The sequence below is a fragment of the Camelus ferus genome, chromosome 8 (genome assembly GCF_009834535.1).
Source record: "Camelus ferus isolate YT-003-E chromosome 8, BCGSAC_Cfer_1.0, whole genome shotgun sequence".
Classification (NCBI taxonomy): Eukaryota; Metazoa; Chordata; class Mammalia; order Artiodactyla; family Camelidae; genus Camelus; species Camelus ferus.
The window spans coordinates 50,466,240-50,486,708 of record NC_045703.1 but is presented as its reverse complement, the minus strand read 5'-3'; the positions used below and the strand labels follow the sequence as shown (position 1 = coordinate 50,486,708).

The following is a 20,469-nucleotide window of genomic DNA, read 5'->3' as shown; positions in this document are numbered from 1 at the left end:
CTAACCACTCAACATAGTCTAGTGTTTCTGAGCTGAGTTTACAATTTCTAAAACTAAAATGACTTTTTAAAAAAAATCTGAAGAATATTTAAAATTCAAAATATTGACTCTTAAGTTCTCAAGAGAATAAAAGGGGTAAAATAGGAAGTTTTTAAATTAAAGCAGGAGCCACTCTCCTCTGCTTTGTTCCCCATGTGAAGCCTCTCTTCCAACACAGGGTAACAGTCCTGAGGGGAAAATGACCTGCAGTCACCCCAACTGCTTAGTGGCGCAGCTGAAACCAGGACCACACGTTCTTGACTCCCATCAACCACTGGGGACAATCCTCCCCTATTCCATTCTTCTCCTGTTACCCTTTCCATTGGCAGAGATCTACATGTTAGGCACAATACTTTGGGGGAAGTTTCCTTTTCCTCTCAGAAAAGCCAGTCTCTCAAGAGGAGAGAGGAACGTCAAATTTCTGGTTATCTCTTCTTCCCTAGTATTTCAAATGCTCAAGGTTATTAAGTAAATGTACTCTGCCCTGCCCTAAAGGTAACAATTTTGTTCATAAAAGCAACACATGCCACACGTAGAGCTATTTTGTAAACTGTATGGGTAGAAAAAAACATGAGGTGATTGGCCCATTACCTGAGTAGGACTCTGAAGACTTAAATCTAAACCACAAGTAAATTCTGTATGATGTTCCACTGTTTCAAGAAGAGGGTCAGGCTTTGAAAAGTTCCAGAATCTGTGAATACAAAGAAAAAGAAATAATTTAAATGCTAAAGCTACCAAAATTTTTATCCAAGAAAAAAGAAATACTTAACACAGCAAGGATTCTATCAAAGCAGGTTCAATTCATAAATGCAGAGTCCCCACTATTAATCTACATTAAAAATTTAATAAAGAAAAAATATGCTCTATTCTATTGTGCACAAAAAAAAAACAAAAACAAAATGGAAATATTAAACAGTCTCCCCTTATAAAAGTTTATCAAATTCCCATTAGTATACCTTGTAGGATGGAAGCATAACAAATTTTAGTTAATTGTTGCTTTTTAAAAATATTGTACAAGGACATTTGAAATGAGAGATGCTAGGCTTCTGTAGCAATTTCTAAAAGCATTCATGGCTGTAAAATAAGGATACTGGATTACATGAACTCTAACACTTCGTGTTTTTAAACACTACTTCATTTCTCTACAACTGACATGAAAAGATGGTAGGTTTAATTTTCATTTCAACAGCAATTCTAAGTCTTTAAAAAGAATCCGTTCTCTTATGAAAACCTCTAATTCTGAAACTACCTTTTTTTTTTTGAGGCACAGCCTTTCTTACAGATTCCACATCAATGTAATTTCTAGAGTCAAGTAAAACTGAAATATGTTTTCCTGAGCCAGTATTAAGTATTCTATTTATCCTCGATAGACTGGGAATGGTAATATTTACCATGATATACCTCTGATTTCTACTGTACAGAGAAGAATTTGGCCCTATTTTCAAAGCACAAAATAGTACTTTATTTCTAAAGCTTTATTTGCTGATCATCTTTATTACTTGACTCTAAACACATTACAAAAATAGCACATTCAGAATCATAGAGTCATACCCAATTCAGCCTCCCTAATGATCCACAACATGGAACACACCGAAGGTTTAGCAGATCTCTTTGAAAGAGTAAATATACAGAACCAACAGTCAGTTTGTTTAACCTGGTGCTATCATTTCCCTAATAAATACAGAGTTGGTCTTATTAAGTTTAAAAAGGACTGTTGCTATGGATAATCCACTGTGTGGGTACCAGAGAGGCAATGAATAAATAGCTCATTTATCAGATTACTGAAATCTACACAATATTTAAGGAGAATGATTTTACTTTTGAAAATTTGTTTGTCCAAACAAATAAGGGAACAAGCTGCAGTCTTTCTCAGAAATCATAATAGTGGTCTCTACTGTCTTTGCATTTGTTCCTCTGGGTCTAGAGACAGAAATTGTACTGAAATCTAATTCTCCAGATCCTGATAATGTTTATATAAGCAAAAGCAAATATGTAATTGTGTAATTTCATCAGCTATTCACTGATTTGCATTATTTGAAACAATAATCAAATGATTTTGTATATACTTGCTATGCTCCAAAAAATATTCAAAATGGTTTTTAAAATGTGCATTTAATAGGGTAAAAAAAATAAGTTAAAGGGAAAATAAGGGTAGAAAAATAAATTCAAACCTGCAATGAGATTGGCAAACAAAAATACATTCATGAAATTATATCCACTTGACAAGTTGGAACTTGAGATGCTAAGCTTTCCAGCAGCCAAAGGAGAAGGGGAGAAATAATCAGGCCCTGAATTCATAGTGTCTACAACCAAACTGCTCTTGGAAATCTCAGAAGGAAATTCACCCTTGGGAGTTCACAGAGGAGAAACCCTATGCTTAGGTAATAAAGAGCACCCTCAACATCTCTTCTTAAGGAAACCCAGAAATGGTGTTTCCTGGGCTGCTGCTCATGGCATCACCCCAAAGGGCAGTTTAGCAGAATCATTCCACGGGAAGGCCAATTAAACCCAGGTACTAGCTCTCTGAATTCATTTGGGATTTAGATTTTATTTCAGTTGAATGGATTTAAAAACTCTTTAGACATATCATAAAAATTGATTTCTTTTAGTAGAAATTTTTTTGTATCCCGATTTTTAAAAATCTTTTAAGGTTTTTGGTTTTGGTGGGGAGTGATAAGGTTTATTTATTTATTTTTAGAGGAGGCACTGGGGATTGAACCCAGGACCTCGCGCATGTTAAACATGTGTGCTACCACTTGAGCTATACCCTACTCCTAGTAGAACTTTTTAAAGATAATAAAAAGCAACAAGGATTCATTTATACCCTCCTGAAAAGTTCCTCGGAAGCAGTTTTTATTGTTATTTTGTTGTTTTAAGCTGGTCAAAGGATAAGGCTACACTGAAGACAAGATACGCAGCAGGGCTTATGAAAATTAGGATACCCATTAAGGAAACAGGTGTGAAACCATCCAACTTTAGTTTGAACAAGTGTGATAAGTCACACATGCAGGAGAGCTGAAATTCTCCCAAAAAGGTCAATTTGAATTTGTTTTAATACATAGCTTTATGGGCAATCAAGGCCCCATCCAGGTCCACACCACAGATTCACACACATCCTCATTTTAACCTAGGAAAAACTATCACATATTTATCTGCATTTTGCAAAAAACTCACCAAACAAAATGCATGCTAAAACTCTCAGGTTAATGTTTGGTGACGGGAGGGCTGATCTATTGAATGACATAAAAGTGCCATTGGCTGTTACACCATTTCACAGCTCTGACAGAAATTACATAATACACAAACTGTATATTACCTGCAAAAATGATGAGGTTCATTCCCAACAGAATGGCTGACTAGGTGCCTTGACCAACACTTACTGAAAAAAAACCAAAATCCTATATAATATAGAAAAATAAATAAACACTACAAAAACTTCATAAAAGTGTCAGTGAGGAACACGCAGGTAAAAACTGCGCGAACACAGAAACCCAGAGCAGGACACAGAACAATGAAGCCAGCTTTTGCTTGAGAGGATCTGCTACAAAGGGAGAATCCGAGCTTCCATTTTCTTAACCTCTAAGGGCTCAGGGGCCAGGAAAATCAGAAAAATTAATATTAATAATTTAAATACAATTTTCAGGAAATTAAAATGTCTTATCAAAAATAGCAAGTTGAATATAGTAAGTTACTAAGCTAAATAAGCTGAGAAAGCCAAATTTGAGCAAGGTGACTACACACAGTAATTTGTTTTTTAATCGCTAATGGCCTTTTTTAATAACAAAAGAAAAGTATCTATTTCTTTCCTCCCTCCCACCATTGTTAACAGTCTGACGTGTACATGGCCAGAATTTTTCTGTCCATCTCCATTCAAGTTCCAACAGGAAGGGGTGAACTGTAAGGAGGAGGAGAACTTTTCTCCAGGTTTGTCATGACTGTGATCAAGGGAGTGGGCAAGGTCTCCTTGCCATCTCCCTTGGGACTCCAAGGTCCCGTTAAGCCTGTATTTCTGAGAGCCTTCAAGTGCCTATCATGCAAGCAAAATGGGCTCTTTTTAACTGAGAGAAGTCAGGCTACATATATCATTCACTGGTCAAACAAGGCATATTATCTTTAAGTGGAATGTTTGTTCTGGTCCAGCACATATACTACTTGGTGCCTTTTTGTCTCTTTGCTGATGAAATCACTGACTAAGCTCTCATGGCAAGTAAATATACTGGACAGGCCTCCAGTGATTAAAAACATTACAGAACTATAGGAACATTTTTCATTTAAATTGGAGATGGAAAGAGAGAAAAATTAATCACAGTACAATGTCTGGGTTGAGTTCCTTTTGGCCTTTTGACTCCACAATTCTTGAACACAGCAAGTATGCAGCACTGTGTCAAAAAAAAAAAAATCAAAACTATTTCAAAAATTAAGCTGAAATTACTTTTTACTTTATTAAAATGTGATTTGAAATCTCTAGATTAATGCTTTTGAAATTTAGCCAACAGATGAATTCAGCAGAAGGTTTAAAATATTTTTCAAGATTCTTCCTTTTCCTTTCCTGTTCCCAACAGTTAGTTATTAATTCTTTGAGTCTTTTCTAACTACAAGAAAAAGATGGGGAGATGTTTTGACAACTTTTCAATGCCTTACATGTACATTAATTTTAATTAGTTATTAATTAGTAATTAAGTAGTTGTGAGGTTTTTGTTTTCACCTTGCCCATAATTTAATTTTTTTTAGGGGTCAGAAGGCATTTTAGGTCCTTTATAAGTGACTCGTGGTCATCTTGTGTTTTTAAAATTTTAAGCAAACTGCACCATTATAATTCCCTCTGTTTGCACTGTTTGGGTCTAGCAGTCTCTAGAGTAATAAGCAAAAATGTCACCACAGATTTTTTTCTCACTATTTAATTATTCATTCATTCAACAATTTATAAGTCCTAGAAGGTACAAGCACCAGAAGCAAGAGAGACCTGGCCTCAGCCCTCCTGCAGCTCACAGTCCAGTGAGATAGACTGACATCAAAAAAAAAAAAAAATCACAAAAACACAAATGTAACTGCAATTGACAAGTCCCCAAAAGACAATGCAGAATGATGTAAGAAGAAGTCCCGAGGAAGTGACACTGAGCTAAAATCTGAAGGTGGAGGAGTTAGCCCCCTTGTCAGCAAGGAGCCTGATGGTATGAGACAGAGAAGGCCTGAGAGGCTGGGGCAGGGAGAGGCCAAGAGCGCTACACAAGGCAAGTAGGGCTGGGTCACATGCAAAGGCCACTTGTAGGCCATGCAAAGAATTTGGGGTTTACTCTTACATGTTAAAAACAACATCAATGACAAAAACAAAAAGGCACTGAAGGGTTTTAAGCGGAAAATTTACATACCCAGCTTTGTTGTCTTAAAAACAATTTTTTAAGTAAACTTTAAAATTTTTAGAATAGTTTTAAATTTACAGAAAAATTGTGAAGATAGTGTAGAGAGTTCCCATATAGTATGATCTCATGCAATACAGTCAACTTTGCCTCTTAAAGGTGTCTCTGGCCACTGTGAGAAGAAGAATAAACTTGAGGCCTCAGGAGTGAGTGTGGGGAGATCAAGGGTCCAAAGAGAGAATAAAGCAGCTTGGATTTAAGGTTTAGTAACAGTGATGAGGGAGAAAGGTTGATGGACTGGAGATACATATATTGAGGCAGAAGAATTAATAGGACAGACAAAATCAAGAATGATTCTCATGATTCTGGCTTCTATCAGAGTACTTACAATACCCCCATGCATTTATTTATTTACAGATCTATTTTCCTATAATAGGCCCCAAGCTCCTTGAATTCAGGGACAGGATCCAATTCTTTGTACCACTTGCATGTATAAAAGTGTCTGACTCATGGACACCCAAAGAATGTTTCATGAATGCGTTAATTTAAAAATTAAGTGAGGATATTAACTACAAGGTAAATAAATAACAAAGGCCAACCTCACAAATAAGGTAACTTTTAAATCACCTATAGGCATGGTTCCCAAATGATGGACCAAAGACTCATTATATCAGACATTCAGAAAATACACCTTTCACAGCTTTGTTGAGGAATTTCTTCCTGAAAATTCCAATTGAGTAGATCTGAAAGAAATCCAGAAATTTCTCCCCAGGAAATGTTGATGCTCAACTAGCCAGGTTTGGGAGTCAACATCTAAAACAGTACTTCTCAAACTTCTCTCAACACATACAGATTTGGTAAATTCCCATCAGGAACAACAGACTTCAGGCAGAGGTGGGGTAAGGGGAAAAGCCAACAGCATTCTCAACCTTAACTAGATTGGAATCAACTGCGAAACTTTTTTAAAAACACTGATGTGTGGACACTATTTCTAGAAATCCTGATTCAGTTGGCCTGGGGTATGCCACGGGTATTGAATGGTGCAAACATTCATTCTCTGGGTGACTGTAATGTGCAACCAAGGTTGAGAACCTTGGACCTGGGTGGGGAGCGTTACTCAATAATTGAGAATCAATGGTCTAGACCAGTGGCTCTCAAACTTAAGTTTGCATTAGAATCACCTTTTGGGCTTGTTAAAAACCCAGATTCAGAAGGTCTGGAGTGTGGCTTGAGAATCTGCTTTAGAAACAAGTTCCCAGGTAAAGCTGGCCCACACGTTGAGAATCATTGATCACTGGTGGGGATAAACGACCGGCAAGAAGTTAGTAACACACTGTTAGTGTATTGATAGTTATTAGTTCCAGCTTCCCAATAAAAAAGAAATAAGATGATCCAAAAGTGAGTTCTCACTTGACCCAATCCATCCTTGGCAAGAAAGACTGACACAGTCTGCACAGTGCTTTCCCATTATCTGATACTGCTTTTGATCAGCACAAGCACTTTTCAAGGTAGACATAAAGGGTATAGTTATTCTCATTTCAGAGTTGAGAAGAATACGGTTAAAGAAATGAAGCAATTCATGGTGATGCAGCTAATTAATAGCAGCCCCAAAGCACGAACTTTACTGGCATCATGTCTAGTACCTTCTACTGAAAGATGCTACCATTCCCTTTAACTCTAGGTCTGGGCCATGAATCTGGAATATAGCTGGGAAGAATCCTGAATTCTTCGAGTAGTTTTGATTAACACCCTGAAAATTCAAATGAACCTGGACCAAGTCAGGCATTCCCCCCAAATTTCTCAAACTACATAGAAAATTTTATAAGCCAAAGCCCATGCCAAAACTCCATTAGTCTGTCAAGTTACATTCAAAACCAATACCCTTAGGAAATCATGAATTAGAATAAATCTGCACTCCCATGGCAAGGAGTTTAGGAATTTTCCTTCCTCTCTTCTAATGTTTTTATGTACGTACTTACTGCATCATCTCATCTACTGTGCTGTCTCTTCCTAACTTAGGTACCACTCAACTGATCAGCTCTTTTTGTAACCTCAGAGATTCCCATCCTTTTGAAGTGAATACCCTCTGAATAGAACACATTAACCCATGGGCTTATTATTTTATCATCTGTATCACTCTGGAGGATTAAAAATAGATATTGTAGACTATAAAACAATTCTGAAAATAGCTACAGCTTCATTCATTAATTCAAAAATATTTATTGAATGCTAATGCTCATTTTATTTGCATGATTAGGTTGAAGAGTTTGGGTTTTTTGGTTTTTGGAACTGGTAATAACAAAAATTAAGTTTAAAACAGAAAAACACTAATTGCCTGCTAAATGAAGAACATATGATTAATTTTGAAGAATTACTTAACAATTTTCAAAGATGACTGTTAGAACAGTCAATCACAGGTATCCAGAAACTATACCATATTTATAAACTTTTGGGGTTAAAAATGATAAAATTCTAGAGTTAAGCTTCTTTCTCAAAATGAATTAATAATATTTCAATTAAAACTTTAATTAGATCAGTATTTTAGAGGGACTGACTCCACTTCATCACAATAAACATTAAGCCCAGGAACCACATACCACAAAGCCCAGAGTACTTTGACAAATTACAGAAAACCATTAGCTGATAGAAGGCTTGTTCTGGGAGCATTTATGGCTGTGATCCACAGGGATCGAGGGTGACTTTCTGAAGAATGCCACCCCTCAACAAGAGGAAATAAAGGAAAAAAGAAAAACTCTCACTGGGTTTGTTTACTGCTTACTGGTACAAATTAAAGAACCATGAAATAATTTTGCAATAAGGTTTCAAACAAATTTCTGACTGAAAAATAAACAAAATGGTAAGAACTCTATCTACTCATGAAACAGTATCAGTATCTCAGGGATAAGAATAGTCCATGTGCATCTGAACTGTAACTGGTACCAACATGGAGCTCCCTAGAACAAGAGTGTTCCACGAGTGCAGACGATCAGAAGAGGCTGCCGCAGAAAACTCCACACCTCAGTGCCGAAGAACACTAAACTTGTAGCAGCTGCCTGCCTACGCGCTGGTCATTTATTAGCTATATCACCATGAAATACTTAATGTTCTCATCTCCGCAGCTAAGCATTTGTGGATAAACCCACTCAAGTTGTCAGGTGATAGAATGTCTGCACAGATTACAAGGATCTCCTTTGTTGAACAACTCTCCTCAGTGTGCGATGGATACAGTGATGGGGGGTAAGGGGGAGAGGAAGACAGACACCAATAAATGTGGGAGAGAGAAAAACAGACAGAGCAGACCAAATAATTCTGTTTCTTTTCTAGTGAGAGGGCATGAAAGCTTAAGGGAAAAACAGAAAAAAAAAAAATTAGTCTGCAGAAAGAGGAGGAACGAGAAATCAGGCACTTGGAGTAAAGCAGTTTTGGTGCTTCCCTGCAGTCCTGCTGCCCTCCTGCCCTTGGGCTCTGAGGGATCGCATATTCTCAGAAATATCCCCCTTTTCTATTGAAGCTAGCTCAAGATCTTTTCTGTTGTACATACAAGCGCACGTGCACGCACACACACTCACACACCCAACTGTGGCGAAGGAAAAGGAACACTGCTGAATTTCATTTAAGATGAAAATAGAGGAATAATTACTGGCCTTTATTCTCAGTATAATTCATTCTATTAGGGCAAACCTCTAAAAATTCAATTTTAGAATCTTCAGTGTTGCCACATTCTAGACTGGGGTTTCAGGACAGACTTCCAGGGTGAATTATTTATACCTGAGTTCTCAGGGGACAGAGTAAACTACTAACAGCTGGCAGCTGGTACCCAGTTGTTCTAAATAAAGAGACTTACTATGTGTGCAAATCACTAAGAGAGGAAAACGCTGAAGTTCTCTGCTCTCTGACCTTTTTCTTAAAAATCATAATTGCACAGACTCGAGTCCCTTACTTCCTCAAGGTTTATGCCAATGAACAGCTGCGTCCTGCCGCACCTCCTCAACCCTTCACCTCAGAGGCAATCATTTTAAATTCTTTCAGCTGTTTCTTCTGACATTTCACTCTATTCCTAAATAATACACTCAGATAATGCATTAATTATTTTCACTTTCAGATTTTATCTTTTGACTTCGTACTATGGAAGATGGGGCAAAGCAACACGTACATTAGAAAATATAAATACATACAACAAAATCCGCTCGGCTGCCTTACTGACACTGCACAACAGAATTTTTAAATTATAATGCAAATTAACTGACAAAATCCTTAAATTTTCTGTTGGAACTAATCAGCACAATTCAAAGTTCAAAGCAGTGACTTCTGCATTAAAGCGAAGGCTTAACATTCCTCACTCCTTTTAGATCTATTTCTTCATGTGCCTGCATTAGGTTATGAATTAGACATGGATATGGTGTGATTCTTAAAGAAAAATGTTAGTACTAAATAATTCTGAAAATGTTCTGCAGTTATAAATCAAGGTATTTAAAATCAAGTTTTACAAATTTCTCTCTAATTAATGTATGTTGTTTCATTTTATAGGAAATTATTTTCATTTGTCACCTGGTATTTAACTTGAAAATTATGCTTCACTTCATCAAAAGATCTTTCCAGCATGACCATAATTACCTTAAGAATTTTCTAATTTAAACAAGGAAAATGGAAAAATTCTTTGGGGACACACAGAAAAACCAATATATCAACAAACTTGGGAGTTATTTGTTCATACATACAAATACCTTAACCATTAAGTATAGAAAGCTTAACGAGATTTATCAATAGAGTACATATTACAATTGATTGTAGAAAAAAATAAAAATATCTATCTGTAACTTTAATCATCAGGATACCAATAAAATGATTCCAAATTTGTAAAATTATAAAATTTTGCAATCTAGTCAATACTGACTTAAACACAAAAGAAAAGCAAGTTTTCTCCTCGAAAAATATCATTTTCTTATCTCAATAGGACTTCCGCTTTAAATTCAGTTTTATTAATTACTACTTCAGACATAAAGTGAAAACCTTATTTCAATACAATTGTTTGCAGGCTTTTAAGGTCAGTGTGACTAAAGGGTATCATAAATTTTCATATAATTTACATTCACTTATATTTACAAACATTCATTTAGTATATCCATGCCCTGGGAACCAGGGACAAAGCAATGAAACAGACAAGTCCTACCCTGTAATCAGGCAACATACTTTATTAACACAAAATGTATTCAGTACTACAATATCCTTGCAAGAACTAAACAAATGTGCGAATGCAAATATTCTCATTATTAAAAAAGAAACCAAAGATGACTACATTAAGATGCTTTCTTAATATGAGTGATGAAGTTTGGTGAACGTTTGCCACAAAGCAAAAATGTGACAGAGTTACAAAGACATTTATATCTAGGATTCCTGAAAGGCACAGAACGTTAAACAACTCTTTGATCATTTGAAGAATTTAATTGTCATTCCTACAGATGTTAACAATTAGCATCATATCATTAGCCAAACAATATCTTGTGGTTTGAGGAACAAGTAGAGGAATTAAAAGCACCTATCTCAAAAGATGAAGTAAAATGATCACTTGAAGCTGCATAGGAGCTCACATTCAGCCACGTTTCTTGCCTATTTACTTTGACTGACCTTTTTTTGTGAGTAAGGGGGACTAGGTAAAGTTGAAATGAAAGGTTTGTGAGACAGAGTACATATTCAGCTATACTATCTGTTTACTTTGGCTGACCTTTTTTTATGGGGAAGGGGAAGAAAAAGAAGTATCTGCTTGTAGAAATCTCTGTGCTAATAAACATAAGGATCAAAAAAAGCCCATCAACCACACCAAAGTTAAGACACTTACTGTATAAAGGCAAATCCCACAAGAGTAAATGTGACAACGATAAAAGGTATTTCTGTATCTGCTGCTTTGTTAAAGGCTTTGAAATTTACTACAATCCAACTAGAGGCCATTTTCACACTTATGCAACAAAGTAAAGCTATCTATCTTATTTTACAATTAAGCATTATAATTAACTATCACATTTATTAGAAGGTAGTAATAGTAAGAAGCATTTTCAGCACATTACTTTACACGAGCAAATGCAGCTTACTTTTCTCTCGAATGTTTTTATTTTGAAAATTACCAACCCTCAGAAAAATTCAAAGAATAATACATTGAACATCCATATACCCTTCATCTAGATTCACCAATTGTTAAAATTTTGCCACATTTGCTTTATCTTTCTCTAAACATACACATATAAACTATCTCTGCTGAACCATCTAAAATAAACTGCAGACATCATGACTTGAGTGGCTTTTTGTGATTCTGCTTGTTTTTAGCAATTTTGATTAGAAATATGAGAGTATATATCTATAGTGATATGGCACTGAGTACAAAGTTTGAAGAACATATTTGTGAATGAAAAAGAGAAGGAAACGAAAACTGACACAGGCCCAGCACTCTGTGAACTGCCTTGTATATACTGATACTTAAATCTCATAACAATGTATTTTATGAGAGAGGAATCAACAGCTCAGAAATTATTCAGGCTTAATAAGAGACTATATATAACAATAGATAATAATGGCAAATCCAGGATTTTAAGCTGTATCTCTTTTTCTGTTACAGCCTGCAGCCTCTCTAAGAAACAATTTTTACAAATATATAGATAATATATAATAATTTAGAGGAAAAGACAGGTTGCAATAGAGTACAAGTGGTCACGTGGTTATGGATTTGACTAAAAGGACCCACACACGGTCAGCTTTGCATAAGGTACCTACTGTCCTGGTTCACGCTGCACCATATTCACAAGGCACACTTCCCCACCTCACCTTGACTGTGCCACTACAATTTCTACTCAAAAAGCAACATAACTATGTTATTCAAGTAACGCTAGGTAAGGCATGAAGGATGAATACTCTCCTTACAGTACCTGCATTTTAAAATAGGAATCTTATTGTTACTATTTATATTCTCACTTAAAATATCTGCTATTTCTTTGAGCACTTACTATGCGCCAAGAGTGTTTATACATACTTTCCTTTAGTCCTCTGAACATCTCCAAAAGGCAGTTATCATTTCCTATATTTCACAGGTAATAAGTGGAGGAGCCAGTCTCTCACCTCAAGTCTAACTGACTCATAGCCTCATATGCTCACCCCACCACACAGGGGGTTTCTAACCCACAGAACTTTCCTCTCTGTCTCCCCAGAGCAGGGGAATGGGAGGGGCAGGACTGATTCTAAGTAAACTCTCACCCCACCCTTTACTTTTCTCTTACCTCTTTATTAATTTGGACCTTTATTAAGTTATAATTTATGAGTAGAGATTTAGAAAAAGTGAACAATTCTATTGTATCTGGCACTTAAATATTCTTTCTGAATAAAACGTTACAAAGTCTTAGTCTTACATTGTGCACTCTAATCCCTCCCAGTGAACCCTTAGAATTATATAATTTTAAGTTGAACAATATTGGGTTTTTTTTCTGGGGTAAATCCCATATATATCTTCAAACTCAAGTATATTTTAATAACATGGTAATATAGTTCACTTAAAGACAGATCATCTTATTTATATTTACTATAATAACACTGCACTTATTTAGGAATCTGACTTTTGGAAGGAACAATAAAACAGGAAACCAAAAAAATACAGAAAAGTGTGTATATGGGATAAATGGCTCTTTTCAAGTCTGTGAATTTTCTTAAGTGAGCAAATTAAAAACTGTACACACAAAAGCAGAACACTATGACAGCTGGAAGTGGAGAAACATGAGGATAACACATAGAAAGTGAAAGAAAAAAACTATAAAGAAAATTTTCTGGGGTTGTAGTTCCTCAGGACAGGTCTACATTAGGCAGAATAGATCAAAAACTGGTAACAGCTTCAGCCATGGTCAGAGGCAGTCAGAATTTTGCTAAGGTAGATTTAAGACTGTGATCCTAAGTTATACCTCAAAGCTATGTTGTATATTAGATTTTTATTACTTATTTGGTGAAACAGAATGAGCTACAATACAGGTAAAGGAGTTAAAGCTTTTTCTTATTAAATATGATAATATATCCATGTAAGAAAATAATATGGAACTTGCATTTTATAATACTACAATATCCATCATGTCAGTTTGGATAAAATGCCCACCGTAAAAACTATTTTAAAAGCTTATAGCAAACTATAAATTGGCAAATAAGTGAAAACTTACATTTGAAGAGCTTATGGTACAGAAACTAGCCATACAGAATCAGAATCCAAAGTGATAGCTGTATAATTATCAGTGCTAAAAAGCTAAACAGATTACTGCTGGTCCTGTCTCAAAAAAATTTTTTTTGTTAAAATGATTTTTCTGGCACTAAAAATATCATCAATCCAATGAGATTTAAAATTCTTCAGAGGATAAATTTAACTCATGTCACATGGCATAAAAATCTACCCAAAATGCACCTTTTCTGACCTTTCCAATGAGTGGTCACACACACAAATAATGAGACTAAATTCACACAAGGCATTGGTATAATTAAAGTCATATTCTCAACATGTGCTGAGAGTTACAAATATGCATACCTGTGATACATACATTCAAAAATGAAGGTTTTTTCAAATAATTTTGGTTTCGATTTCTATTCATTTTCTTTTGCATGAGAAATTCTTTGATAATCCTATATTGAAACACAATTAGTAGCCTCCAGTTACATTTAGTATGAAGGGGGAACAGTAATTTAGTAGCTATAATGTATGTTAAGATTAAAATCCTATTTCTGGAAGAAAAAAGATGTTGCTTCTATACATTGCCAGTGAAGAAATTTGGTTTAAGTGTTTTTTTCTCCACTTCATATTGGGAAAATGTTTACCAATTTTGCAGGAAAAGAAGAATTTCAGGTTTAAGGCTTGCTTAGGGATAGTGTTCTCATTAACAGAGACAAATTATGTAGATAAATATGCAAGACTTGCAGAGGGAAGAAAGGGTAGAAATAAAAAGTTTAGCATGAGATGAGTGTTTGGACACTCAGGTACCTGCATCCAGCAGAGAGAGGAGCAGGCAGCTGGAAGCTCTCAAGAGAGGTCAGAGCTGGAAAAGGGGAGTTGGCACTGGCACTTAGAATGGATGTGTCACAAAGCACTAAGCCAAAGACTGCCAAGTTCAAGGGGGAGAGAAAGTGATTCCATTATGAAGCATAAGAAACAAGGGTCAGGGGAGGATGAGAAAAACAAAAAAAGAACATGGAATCCCTGGGGTAGGGAGTTTCCAGAAGGAAGGTTTGATCAAGAATGTGGAATACAGCAGCACGGTCCAGTACGACAAGTGCTGGTAGGGGACTGGACATGGTATTACTGAGGTCACCGACAGCTTTTGCCAGAGCAGTTTCAGTAAAGAAGTGGGGCAAAGGCCAGCTGTGGGTTTAGGAGTAAATGGACACAGAGCCATAAGTGTCCCAGACCATAAGCTTTCAAGGGTCTATGGAAGTATCTAAGAGCTGAAAATTAAAATCAATTTTTAATTAAGTGTATCTAAATTAACATTATTAATTGGTAAGTTTTGTATTAAACATTTTGTTCCATTTGAAAACAGTTTTTAGGTTAATTTTTTACTTCACAAAAATTTCTAAGTAAGCATAATAATTGCCTAGAAATCATAATTAATCATAAATGAGCCAGTCACTGCCAAACGACTTCAAAAGCTAAAGTATAAAAATCTTTTCAAGAGAATGAGCCCTGTTTAATCTGTGATGTGGATCCATTGCATAGATTCAAACAATATGGGGTAAGATCTACGGAGAGCACCAGAGGACTGCAAAGGCCTTAATAAGGCCCTGCTGAATGGAGCTTAAGGTGACACTAAAAGCTTGGCTAAGAAGGAAAGAGAAGTTAAAGGAAAATACAGGATAAAGGAAGAACTTACAGGCTCAGGGGAAAATCAAGACAGAGTGGTAGACTGATGATACTGCAGAGAGAAGAGGTGATTTCATGGAACAAAGTAATGAAGGACATAGCAGTGTAGGGCCCAAGAGCGTTCATGTCCAAGGGTCCTGAACAGCAAAGGAGAAATGGATAGGTAGAGATTCAGAAACATTTACAGGCTTGCAGTGGAAATTGAGATAATTTGTGCTTGAGCCCTACAATTATACGTTGTTTTAAAGAGAGAGATGAGGTCTTTTAGCTGAAAGTGCAGGGAACAGGGTTGAGGAGGTGGCTTAAAAGAAGCAAAGGTTGGGAATCATGATGAAGAATTAGCCTAGTATTTTCAAGTATGCCCTCTGACGTAATTCTTATAATCACCTTGCGAGCTGTGAGGACAGATACTAGTAATTCTATTTTACATGTAAAGAAACCTGAACTCCTAGTTACATAGAAAAATTATCTATTCCAATGTATTTTTAAACTATGTTAAAGATCTCATATTACTTAATTATAATCTCAGTCTTTCCAAATGCTTACAGATACACCTATGATGGTTTTGATCTTGTAGTATGTCTCAAAACTATGACCTAAGCCATTTCTCTCCCCAGAAGCATCAAACATCTATCCACAATCTCATCTTGCTCAGGATTCAGGAAAGAAGCAAAGCCTCATTCTTGAGTGGAGAGAAATAATCTATAAAAATACTGACTCACCATGCCATATACCTGAAATTAATATAATATAAATCAACCATACTTCAATTAAAAAGTAGAAAGACTATGAAGACTCTCAGTCACAAACTGTAATGATTTCTGAGCATAGTTAGGTACCAACAAGATTTCAGTGTCCCAAAGTTCACATTCAAAAGCCCAGTCTTAACAAATATTCCTGAGACAAATGGACATCAACAAAGGTAAGGCATTTCCCAACTAGGTGCTTCGGGATACTTGAGTATGTAGATAAAACCGGGAGTTGTCAGTAGCATTAAGATCATAATGACAATTTTGAAAAGAAAAAATAGGAGTCACTAGGTTTTCCCCTTTAAGTAAAAACAGAACAGCAAAATGGATTTAAGATGTCCAAAGATTAATGCCCCTACCTCAGCCGTCAAGCCCTTGGCAATCAGTTTCAAACACCAGAAAAGTCTTGGAAATCCAACCCTTTTGAGCCCGAAAGTGATGCCACGTAAGAGAGAAGATTCCAAGTTCGCCCTCATCCTGCTCAGCCCATCTGGGGGAGCTCACATTACTGGCTGCCCACATCTGGCTGACATCCTCTCCTGCGGTCTCTCTGACAAACTGCATGCTCTGGTTCTCCTCCTGTTTTGGGTGGGCTGTTCTCTTCTTCCTTCCAACATTAATTCTTTCCTAAAGAGGTTTTTTTTGCTCTTCTTTCTCTAAACCTATCTCCTTTTGATTTATTCATTCTTACAGACTAAACCATCAGTGAGCTAATGGCCTTTAAATCCATATTCACAGCCCTAACCTCCAGCCAATGATATAGCTCCTCAGATGCAGTTTGGAAAAGTTAGGATGGAGGTGGGGTGGGCGGTGGTGGTGAAAAATTGGTAAGTTTTCTCTGCTTGTTGGCCATGTTGCCATTTTTTGGCTCCATGCTAAAAATTCTATAATCACTCCATACTGTTTCATACAGACTATTAAAAAAAACAAAACCTGGTTATGGTATCCTTTTAATTGAGAGCTGGAAGCCTTAGTGTGATTATATTTCCCAGTCTGTCTGCCTGCTGCTTATATTGGATCAGTCAAAAAAAAAAAAAAAAAAAAACAAGCTAGAGTATATAATTTCTCCCAAGGCATTATTATAATTTATTCTTAGAAGTACATTCCATACAAGCAGTTACATAGCTTCTACCATATCAAATATGACTCAGAAGTAAAGGAGAGAGGAAGTCTGGGTAGTTGAAGCAATGAGGCCATGTAAATCCAAAATTCTTAGTGTATCCTCACAAAACCCAATACAGAACAACAAAAAGAACAAATAAAACCACACAAAACTCAGGCCTTCAACACATCCAAATTTATGATTACATGTAAAAAGAAAAACAAAAACAGAATCCTAATGGACATTCTCCCATGGGCTAGATCTAAGCCTTACTGGACAGCAAGAGGAATTAAGGAAAAACTGAGCAGAACAGAGAAGAGCTAGGATCAGGTCTAAAACTGATTAAAAGCCACTACCAGGGAAAGAACGCCCATCTCACTGAGTGAAAATACTAAAAAAGCTTAACTGAGAATAGAGTACAGATTTTAAAGTGCATAGGACACAAAGAGGTATTTTAGAATGTTAATAGTGTAAAAGGGAAAAGAGGATTAAAAAAAAGGAGAGGTACCAACCCTAAACCATCAGTCTTGTACACGGATATGCAGAAACACATAAAGTCTTTATCTATTAAAAAAAAACATAAAAATAAAATGAATATCATAAACTCAAAAAATTCACCTGACAAAAGATCACTTCAAAAAAAAAATAGCAAAGTCTAAGAAAATTGTGGTATAACATTCTAAACTGAATTAATATCTTCAAACAAGCATTTGGGGACGTGAAGGGAAAAAAAAAAAAAAAAACTTGACCTAGATCAGTGTAGTATAACATGAAATGTATTTGCTCTTTGTCCCCAGTTCCTGGCATAGAGCCCCTAGGACCCCTGGGATTTCCAGAATGATAGGAGTGTCTTTTATCATTCACAAAGATCCCCTTTTGAGCACACCTGAGTTTATGTTAGTGAGGTGACTGAGGATGGAGTCCTTCCAACAGTCTCATACTGGGACTCCTCACCAGAAAGACCAAGTGACTAGAGGGTTGTAATTTTCAGCCCCACCTACTGAACACCCAGGGAAGAAGAAGGGCTGGAAATTAAGCTCATTAGAACTCTTAAACAACCAGATTTGATGAGCTGTGAGGTTGGTGAACACATCCGCGTACTGGGAGGGTGGTGCACCCCGGGTCCATGGGGACAGAAGCTCCAGCACTCACGACCCTTCCCAACCTCACCCTCTACCACTTCATCTGGCTATTCATCTTTATCCTTCATAATATCTTTTATAATAAATTGGAAAATATAAGTAAATGTTTCCTTGAGCTTTGTGAGCTATTCCAACAAATTAACAAACCTGAGGAATGGCTCAAGGGAACCCCAATTTACAGCTAGTTAGTCACAAGTACAAGTGACAATCTAGGCTTATAATTGGCATCTGAAGTGCAGACAGTCTCATGGAACTGAGCTCTTAACCTGTGGGATATGATGTTATCTCCAGGTAGTGTCAGAATTGAGTTAACTTTGTAGGACTCACAGTTGGTGTCTGCTGAGAACTGGAGAATTTTTTGGTGTGCAGAAACCCCACACACATCTGGTGTCAGAAGTAAAGTTTTCCCCTTACAATCAAGAATTCAAAAACAAAGAAAAGAAGTTGGAGGGGAAGGGTATAGCTCAAGTGGCAGAGCACATGCTTAGTATGCACAAGGTCCAGGGTTCAATCCCCAGGATCGCCCCTAAAAATTAAATAAATAAATAAATAGACCTTCCCACATCCCCCAAATAAAATGAAATAAAGTATATTTTTTAAAAAACAAAGAAAAGAAGTGGACAAAAAAACAGAAAAAAAGTAAGATGAGCTAATTGGACACATGAAAGAAATAGCAGAAAAAGGCAAAGTGATATCAGAAATGAAGACAAAATTGCATGGTACCTAAGAATAAATTTACACAAAAATATAAGGGCATTAAAGACAGAAGAAACATAACCAAAGCAATGAAAATGAGATAAAGTAAAAAGTATCAGAAAGTGTTTGATACAGAAGACAACTAAGAGAGATTCAGTTTATGTTTAATTGGAGTCCCTGTAAGAAAGAAATGTAAATCAAGGAATTTATATTCAATAAAGCTATCCTTTAAGCATCAAGGCTATAGAGAAATAATTTTAAATATGCAAGAGTTCCTGAGAAGCCTGTACCCATGAGCCCTTCTTGAGGAATTTACTAGAAGATAAACTTCATCAAACTAAAACATGATAAGGAAAGTTTAGCATAAAGATTGATGATGAGCATTTAATACATTTAGTTATGTATACAAGACTAAAACAAAATTGGAAACAAGAGTGGAAGAGTAATATATGATATGTATTATATGTTATATGTTGTATGTTCTAGCAAAATATAAATAAAACAATTCAATATCTGACACAAAAGGGAGGGTAAAAAAAGGAAAGCAGAATAAGCTCATTGGTTGTATATGCAATTAAGTAGGAGTTAAAATAAATGCCATTAAAAACTCACAAATCAGATAATAAATGGCTAATTTTTTTTTAAAGAGACTACTAATAAGGATAGCAGTGAATCTATATTGTTTTGGGGCCATTTAACAATATTAATTCTTCCATATTATGAAAAACTGTATGGAACCAAAATGGATAACCTAGAGGAGATGGACAAGTTTCTGGAAACATACAGTCCACCAAGACTGAATCAAGAAGAAACTGACCACTTGAACAAACCGATCACTAGAAATGAAATCAAATTAGCAAAAAAAAAATCCCTACAAATAAAAGTCCAGGACCAGATGGCTTCACTGGGAAATTCTACCAAACATACAAAGAAGAACTCATACCACTTCTTCTCAAACTCTTTCAGAAGATTCAAAAAGGGGGAATACTCCCAAACTCATTCTATGAAGCCACCATCACCCTGATACCAATACCAGGCAAAGACACCATCAAAAAAGAGAATTACAGACCAATATCACTGATGCACATAGATGCCAAAATCCTTACCAAAATATTAGCAAATAGAATCCAATAGCACATAAAAAAGATTATACATCATGATCAAGTGGGGTTCATACCAAGGACACAAGGGTGGTTCAACATACGCAAATCAATCAATGTAATACATCACATCAACAACAGAAAGGACAAAACCCACATGATTATCTCAATAGATGCAGAAAAAGCTTGTGATAAAATTCAACATCCATTTATGATAAAAACTCTCACCAAAGTGGGTATAGAGGGAACATATCTAAACATAATAAAAGCTATATATGACAAACCTACAGCCAGCATAGTACTCAATGGTGAAAAACTCAAAAGCTTCCCACTAAAATCTGGGACAAGACAAGGATGCCCACTATCACCACTCCTATTCAACATATTCTTGGAAGTCCTAGCCACAGCAATCAGGC

The 20,469-nt window shown here is 36.0% G+C and overlaps 1 protein-coding gene across 1 annotated transcript in view; it reads right to left on the bottom strand.

Annotated features, from left to right (window-relative positions):
- PEX7 (peroxisomal biogenesis factor 7) overlaps window positions 1-20,469 on the bottom strand; it is a 72,999-nt gene that overhangs the window by 14,498 nt on the left and 38,032 nt on the right. The window contains exon 9 of the mRNA XM_032485006.1: window positions 631-730. Coding sequence (XP_032340897.1) covers window positions 631-730 — 100 coding nt within the window. The remainder of the gene's footprint in view (window positions 1-630; window positions 731-20,469) is intronic.